Source organism: Nuphar pumila, chromosome 5, assembly GCF_984573655.1.
Source record: "Nuphar pumila chromosome 5, dmNupPumi1.hap1.1, whole genome shotgun sequence".
Classification (NCBI taxonomy): domain Eukaryota; kingdom Viridiplantae; phylum Streptophyta; class Magnoliopsida; order Nymphaeales; family Nymphaeaceae; genus Nuphar; species Nuphar pumila.
In genome coordinates, this window is record NC_143253.1 from 50,712,867 (window position 1) to 50,721,714 (window position 8,848).

At 41.4% G+C, this 8,848-nt stretch overlaps 1 protein-coding gene across 1 annotated transcript; it reads left to right on the forward strand.

The window, feature by feature from the left end:
- The first annotated feature begins 5,799 nt into the window (after window positions 1-5,799).
- LOC149837571 (uncharacterized) lies at window positions 5,800-6,953 on the forward strand. The gene has a single exon (XM_090008064.1). It carries the CDS (start codon window positions 5,800-5,802, stop codon window positions 6,658-6,660), a length of 861 nt encoding a protein of 286 aa, XP_089864190.1. The 3' UTR covers window positions 6,661-6,953.
- Window positions 6,954-8,848: the final 1,895 nt, after the last annotated feature.

The window sequence follows — 8,848 nt, forward strand, 5'->3', positions numbered from 1 at the left end:
TTTACACGATAGATTTGTATCTCTATACAATCATTGAAACCATATAGATTCAAAACAAGACTTTTAAATAATTAAAGTTTACACAAAAAGTAGAATTTCAAAGAAACCCTTGTACCAAATTACAAAATGTCTTTAGAAGTGAAACTTCAGAGAAAGAGTGAGATCTTGATATCATCACGTCATCGCTTGTCGTACTGACTTAATCATCACTTGTACCCCATAAAATGGGTCAGACTTATAAAAAATCGTTAGGTGCATAAATATCAAAATTCAGAACAAAACTAATATATGTGGTATTCCTTTCATGATATGCAATTCAGAATAAGTAAAATGAACATGATTATCTTGTTTTGATATTAACTATCATGAGGGTACACACAGGAGAAACATAGAAACAACTGAGACTGCCCGAGGGTTTGTTATTCTATGTATTTTGATACTCCGGATAACTAACTGAGTATGCTCTTAAGGGGACAACTAGTAACCGAGAGAGAATTTTTCAAAGGCATACATGACAAGGGATGCATTCAAACTTCTGTAGAAGTCCATGGGATTTACCACCTAAGATAATTTTTTGTTGTCTCATGACCGGGGACACCGGGTCATTGTTACTCGAGGAGCGTAGTTGTTAACAACTTGTCCATCAAAGTTTATATATCATCCCATCATGTCTCTTGACGGAATCAAAGAGAAGAATGGGTATGTCAAGTTCTAACTGATGACCCATTCTACACACTATGGTCTTTCAAACCAAATCGAGCATCTTGATTGTGAAGGTGATATCACCATTTATATTATTTTCTTTTAATCATCATGCATTTTTGCGCTACGAGGTTATTATAAACATCTTATCTAATCATCGTAGTACTAACATGTCATGCATGTCTGATAGTACCACTACGATGAGAGGGATATCAGTTTCTCATAAAAAAATCCCAATATTTATATAGAAATTTCAATGTTTTGTGTTTTAAATCGGAGAATATCCAAGTCATTTCAAATACCAAAGAAAAGGATTGAACATATGTACCACCTAGGGCGACGTAGTCGAAGCCTTTCCATTACATAGGTTTAAGAGAAAACTTAGTTGCAAAAATGCAAACACCAAATACTTATTTTGCTTTTCGAGACAACGAATAATATGATCTTGAAATCTCTCATGTGAAATCCTTTTGTTTAAAACAAAGACTTGGCGAGGATGCACAAATCTACATCTTTAAATACATAAAGGCATAATATAAAGTAGGCAGAAGTATGCAAAACTGTATATTTTATAAAGTTATATATATATATATATATATAATACATATATATTAAAGCATAAGCTTGTGAACATTACACATCAAAGTAAATGACATAAAGCAAGGCCTGATGTGTGAAACCCCACATCAAGCTAAATAAATTGCGTAAACAATGTCAATGTATGAAACCGTACATCGGCTAAATAAACTGCATAAGGGATGTGCGATGTACGAAACCGTATATCGGCTAAATAAATTATATAAGCGATGCGTAATGTACGAAATCGTACATCGGCTAAATAAATTGTGTAAGCAGTAGCCTATGCACATTACAACGTGATGGTAAAGTAAATGACATAATTTAAATGGACAAGATTACGCAAAACTGCATCCTTGAGTTAAAAAGCATATATATAATACGTATAAGCTAGAAGTATTCTGTTATTTTTTCTCGTATGCAACTTTCCTCTACCTCGGAGATGGTCAGACTCGCTGACAATTTCGAGCATAGATTTTTAAAGGTTTATGCCTTGGTAAGTGTGTTGCGTCTGTTGTGTTGATGTGGAGCGCTAAAAAGATTATCTCGCGTTTAATAAGGATGGTGTTAAAACCTTATCGTGACGTTGATTGCATTGCAAGGGTCAAACCCAAACCCAGTTCGAGCCGACCGGACCGAGCCGGGCTCGGTACAAGAGGCAGGGGGTAAAGCTCGACTGAGTCAGGCTCAGTTTGCTAACTAAGCCGGCTCGATCTAAAAGTGGAGACTGAGTTGAGCTTGGTTCTACTCGATCTTAGCTTGGCTGGCTATGCGACCAATGGGAGGGGGTGGGCTCGGTGGTCTGGCCGAGCCCAGCTTGGTCCCAACCTTGCGACAGGACCAAGCCTTTCTCAGTCCTTCAACAAAGGAGGAAGGGAGTTGACAAGGGGCTACAAGGGAGTTGATAGAGGAGTCGACAACCCCTTTCGGTTATCCTTGTAAAGTAGCAACCTACGACTGCTGCTAAAAAAAAGAGAAGAGGGTACTAGGCACCCTCTGTCCTAGCGAGCCAGAGCCACTGCCGCAGGTATCTCTCATCAATCAGCAAAAAAAAAAAAAGGGAGAGGGTGCTTGGCACCCTCCCTTTAGGCGAACTAGAGCCACCATTGCAGGTGGCTCTGGTCAGCCTTTAACGCTGAGAGAAAAGAAAAGCTAAGGGTGCTCGACACCCTCCCTTTAGACAAACCAGAGCCACCCTCGTAGGTGGCTCTAGCCTGCCTACCGCATGGGTAGAAGAAAAGGGGAGGCACTACAAGAAAAATGTTAATTAGCGACGGAAATTTGCGACGGATTTTTTCCGTCGCAAATTAGCGACAGATTAGCTAGAGAAAACTTTCTTAATGAATCTGTCGCTAAGTAGCGACGGATTAGCGATGAAAGTTGTTTCATCGCTAATCCGTCGCTAATTAGCGACGAATTAACGACAACAAGTATTTCGTCGCTAATTCTCAATACAAGAAAAACATTTTAGCGAGGGATTTAGCGAGGGAATTTTTCCGTCGCTAATCCGTCGCTAATTTTCGATTTAAACCAAGCGCGAAATTTTCCCTCTCTCCCTGTTTGAAATTTAAATCGACCGCGCTCGATTTAAACCGAGCGACGTCGGAGAGCTTATTGGAGAGCATGTACATGAGAGTGGAGGACGGTGACGCCGGAGGACAATCGGCGATCGCTGGAGGACGTCGGCGCCGGTTCACGGAGGAGGACAATGTCGATTCACGGAGGACGGCGACGCCGGAGGACAGCGACGCCGGAGGACGGTTGGCAATCGCTGGATGATGTCAGCGCCGGTTCACGGAGGACAACAACGTCGATTCACGGAGGACGGTGACGGCGGAGGACGGTCGGCGATCGCTGGAGGACGTTGGCGCCGGTTCATGGAGGACGATGACGCCGGTCCACGGAGGATGACGGCGACGCCGGTTCACGGAAGATGACGGTGCCAGTTCATGGAGGACGGCGACGCCGGAGAGCACCGGTTCATGGAGGACGGCGACGCCGGTTCGCGATGAGGCAGAGCGATCGTTATGTGCATGCAATGCCTGTCGGGTGCGGTATAAGTCCGGCTTAGTGCTGCCGGAATACCGCCCGACAAGGATCAATTTTTTTTTATTTTTTATTTTAAATTTAGCGACAGATTAGCGACGGATAATGTCCGTCGCTAATCTGTCGCAAATTAGCGACGGAATTAACGACAGATAATTTTTTTCGCTAATTAGCGAGCAAAAATTCGCGATGGCCTCTATCCATCGCTAATCCATCGCTAAGCCGTCGCTAAACAGTTTAGCGACGGCTTAGTGACGGATTAGCGATGGATAGAGGCCGTCGCTAATCCACGGTTTTCTTGTAGTGAGGGTGCACAACACCCTTCCTTCAGGCCAACAAGGATGGTGAAGGAGGAAGAGGCAACACCCAAGTGGTGCTGCCACCTCAAAAAGGAGAGTAGCAACACCCAAGTGGTGTCGCTGCTTTTGGCAAGGTGGTGGCACCGGGCGGTGCTGCCACTATCAAGGAGAAGGAAGAGAGAGGGAGAGGGAGAGAAAGAGGAGTCAGAGGGCTGCCAACACTAGAGAGACGAGAGAAAGAGGGGCAGCGTACCTAAAGGGGGGAGCAGAGCCTCTGTGCGCCAGAGAGATGGAGAAGAAAACGAGTGGGGTTAGAGGCGAGAAGGTCGGGGTTCAAGCAGAGTTGAGAGAGAGGGGAGGGGGGTTGCTCGTTTCGAAAAAAGAAACCCCCCTTGGGGGGGGGGGGGGTTAAGTAGCCCAAGGGGGTGGATGCAACCCAAATCCAAAATATGTTTTTTTTAAACCACGAGTATTACAGGGATCAAAAGTGGTAGTTGGATTGTGTAGTCGCAGTATCCATGTCAATTATATTAAATGTAAAGTCAAGGTCAGCCTTGTCACTGGCTAGGCTTGGGCAGGCTTTGCTCACTTGGTCCTCGATTACACTAGTGTTAGACCGTCTTCCTTGATAGCATGGTTAGCAAAACTCCATCTAAAACATGTTCCTTTCAATAAAACTTAAAAAATAAAAATAAAAACTGAATCTATCTTTTACAAAAAAAATTGGCAAAATAAGGTATTCTTTTGAGAGAAATATTTAGAATACGAAAACTTATATTAACTTGTTTCTCATAGAAAAATCTCATATATATGCCCGTGTTTTTATCCTGATTTATAAAATTAAAACAGAATTAGACCCGTACATATTATTCAACAAATTTTTTTGTGACACCTTCTTTTATGCTTTTGAATGTGAGACCTTTCAAACAACATATTCAGTATTTAATTATTTTTGCCATTTCATGTATTGCTAACTATGCACGTTACCTTGTGTGGGGATGTTGCAAGTTCAAATCCCAAAGGTACCATTGTATATCTGGTAGGCGTCTGCCTAACCCCAGCTTGCCATTAAAAAAAAAAGAAACTATCGAGCCACTTGCACACTGGCTCAAAGCTTTCTTTAGATTCAACACAGACGTGGAGGAAACATAGTGCAGATTGTAGAACGGCTTGGGTTTGACTGCAGAAATAGTTAGAGCTTGGTTGTCAGGCCATTGGAGGGGTTTGATATTTACCCTAGACGACTTAGATTCAGGGTCAGAATCCATATTCTTGATAGTGGCTCAGTTTTCAGGCCTTGTTCTAGCTGTCAATAGTATATGAATGGAAAGAGACTAAGCAAGCATTATATGCTCTCTTTTACTCTGGGCCCCCCTTTTCAGTATAAAATGGTTTGGTTTCTCTTTTACTCTGGGCCCCCCTTTTCAGTATAAAATGGTTGGGAAACCAAAATGGGCAACATATGTAATCTGCCTATAAGGGGCGACTCTGTCCATCCTCGATATTGTGAACCATGCAGCCCCAGTTTGTCCTTGAGCCAACCTGTCAAAAGAGGCAAAAACGAATCCACCCCTTCCTCTAATTACAGTATAATACCACGAGGTGCCCGCGACGTTCTCGCTCGTTCGGTTATACGGACAGCAAATAGGCCACCCTCCTCATTCGTTAACCACCTCTCTCTCTCTCTCTCTCTCTCTCTCTCTCTCTCTCTCTCTCTCTCTCTCTCTCATGTCCTCCGCCCTGCAAGAGAGGCGAAACCAATTTGGTTTTGACATTGGTTGTATTTTGATCTGTGAAATTCCCATTGTTCAGCAATTTCTCTGTTTTCACGTGGAAGATTAGAAGTTGTGGAATGGGTATTTGCCAGATCAAAGTTTGCCGGTAAAAGATCTGGTTTTCCTACCTTCAGTTCTTTAAAAAAAAAAGAGATCTGTTTTCCCTGAAAGGAAAACTGTTGAGAAAAATCATTTATGTTTCTGTTCTTTTTTGAAGATACCAATCGACACACAATCAATTATTTCCGTTGGTTGAGTTCATTTTCTCTGTCCACAGCATTAATTTGAGAATTATGATGATTGCCCTCCAGAATTCCATTCTCTAGTGTACATGAGATGTCGACTTCCGTTTGATCGTTCAAGCTAGATTGGTTTTGAATCGAGGTCGTTGAGACCGTACAATGCAGGAAGCAGTCCCGATCCCGGCATGTTTTTTGGGCAACAAGTCGGCAGATGATCCATCGGGACTAAAATCTGGCCAGAGTGCCGTTATGTCGGTCTACCAGGCGGTGATTGCCGGCGTCTGCTGCCATGTTACAGTGATATGGTGCAAGAACCTCATGGCACATTGTCTCTGGATCTTAGTTGATGGCCGTGGCAACGAACGACAGTACACCTGCAAGATCGATCTCAAACCTTGGCATTTCTGGAATAAGAAAGGATTCAAGCAATTCGATGTGGGCGGGAACCAAGTCGACGTGTTCTGGGACCTCCGGACTGCAAAATTCTCCGGGGGGCCGGAGCCTCATGGCGAATACTATGTTGCAGTTGTGTGTGATAGCGAGGTGGTTCTACTGCTAGGAGAATTGAAGAAGGAAGCTTACAGAAAGACTAGATCAAGGCCTTCACTCTTGGACGCTATACTTCTGTCAAAGAAGGAGAATGTCTTTGGAAAGAAGTGTTTTGCTACTAAAGCGAAGTTCGACGATAGAGGAAAGGAGCACGACATCGTCATTGAGAGCTCGATCTCGGTAGCGCAGGATCCCGAGATGTGGATTAGCATAGATGGGATTATGTTGGTCAATGTGAAGACTCTATACTGGAAGTTCAGAGGGAATGATGTGGTTGTTGTTGATAACATGCCGGTGCAAGTCTTTTGGGATGTGCACGATTGGATATTCAGCCAGGGCACAGGCCATGCTTTGTTTGTCTTCAAGCCAGGGATGCCGGAAAATTCGATGACGGGAGGTGATGGTAGCTCGCTTTCTAGCAGCTCAATGCAAGGATTTTGCTTGATTTTGTATGCATGGAAGTTGGAATGAGAGGTTGATTCTTTGTGCACCAAGAGTGGTACACTCTCCTATACATTTCCATTGGTTGATATTTGTTACCATTAACATGCGGAGGACATTCAGGAAGGACAGGAGATTCGTGGCATTTCTCATTGGTTGTCTCAGACTGGAAACTTTCTCCTCTAGCTCCTGTACTCGAAAAAATGCCAGAGCATTTTTATCAACCAGTCATGTCATATAAGGCTAAGTTGAATATCAAATTGCTTCAATTTAAATTATCTAGAGGATCCTTTATATATATCTACTTCAATTACGTAAATCAATGGTTCAAACGATACTCAAAAGTGAAGCATTTTTCATTGATATAGAAACTTTTGTGCTAGAAACCATAGTATCTTCAAATATAACTTCTTTGATATGTAAAATATATCTCTTGGTACCATCCCCATAACGTATGCATTTTTAGTATAGTCAAATTTTATTGTTATGATTGGACTAGATATGTCTTTTTTCATTCTATCAAAAATTGATTTTATAGAACAAATGTTTATGGCATCCCTACAACCCTTGCCACAATGATGCTGCTATTCACAAGTCAAATTTGTTCGCCAATTAAATTTCATTTGACTGTCTACAGCTCCTTTGTATGTTTTATAGGTGCAGAAGTTTTACATAAATGTTTAACCATGTTATTAAGCATTTACATTTTCTATGCGTTTTTAAGGGGTTTTTTTCTGTATAAAAGGAAGAAGAGAATAACCTCATTGAGGCATAGTATTCATACGTCGAATGCATTAAATGCAGAGTATCATTCTACCACCCCTTTCCAAAATCCTTTGTCATAGAATAGATCAACTTAGCTCTCATTCTTCTCTTTTTTTTTGAGAGAGAGAGAGAGAGCTCTCATTTTTATATGCACTCACTTTGTATCTCCAACACACAAGGGTACAATCGGAAGGAGAGTTCACATTCACGCCCTAGGAGAAGAGTCTTATTTTGGTGTTGTTGGGGATGAGGATTAACCTTTCTTACACATAATGACATAGCCCCACGACTTGTTCTTTTTAATGGAACGTCAAGTAGTGCACTGGTTCTAATGTTCGACGGACACGCTTATCCTACAACTGAAGCATGAAACAATTGAAATCTTAAATCAAAGCACTTTATATATATGGATAAAAAATTCATAATGGTGAACAACCAAAACCTATTACTCACTACATGAAAGAACTTTAATTAATGAAACATAAAATATTTCTAAAATCAAATATATGCATGTCTTATGAAATGGTTGTTGTTGTCTTCTTCAATAAAAAGGACCATATAGTTTGTTGTCTTCTTCAATAACGAACCATTGGTTTAATTGAATAACTAAATAAAACAGATAGGTCTCTTTTTTAGTCCCAGGTCCGATAAATCTTCTTAATTGAATTATCTTTTCTATGAAATAATACAGATTTTAGTTGACCATGCTCAGCTCAAACTTGCTCACCTCGCTTTGCTTGGTTGCAACTAAGAAACCCTGGCTTGAAGAAAGTTGCATCAAAAGATGCATTAACAAAACAGGTGACTAATGAACTTGCAATGGGAGCAAGAAAGCCGCCTAGATGTTTGCTTTCCCTCCCTCAAAGGGGCCTGCTTTAAATATACACTCACTAACGTACATCAGACCACCTTCGATCATGGAATAGCACGAACTGGGGGTAACTGAAGTGGAAGATGTTAAGGAAGGTGGTCAGACCTCCCTCTATCCAGATCACACGCTGGATTGGAAGGAGCATGTTGAGGAAGGTCTGCAAAGTAAGGAATGTGTTGAATCTCCTTACCAAGGCAACTTTGTTATACTAAACAAGAAAGAAGATCAAGAAATCAGCAAGGCTTACCAAGATTAGTTGTTGAGATTGGTAAGCAAACCAAGCAAGGCAACCAATGGAGGAAAGAAAATATATCAATGCAACAATGAATGTTTGGCAAGTCAATCAAAAGAGAAATCTGAAAACATGAATAAGGTATCACACCAAGATGGCATGTCAAGTTTGGCAACTCAAAGGAAAACATTCAGATTACCAAAAGAGAAGAATCTCTGAACTTACATTCATAAATTCTGGTTTACCTTGCTTAATATGAGCCTTACCAAAATGTAAGGTTATGACTTGTATTTTAGTATGTGAGAGGATCCATAAAAGAACGTGTAGAGTGTGAGGAAAAAAAAGTAAAA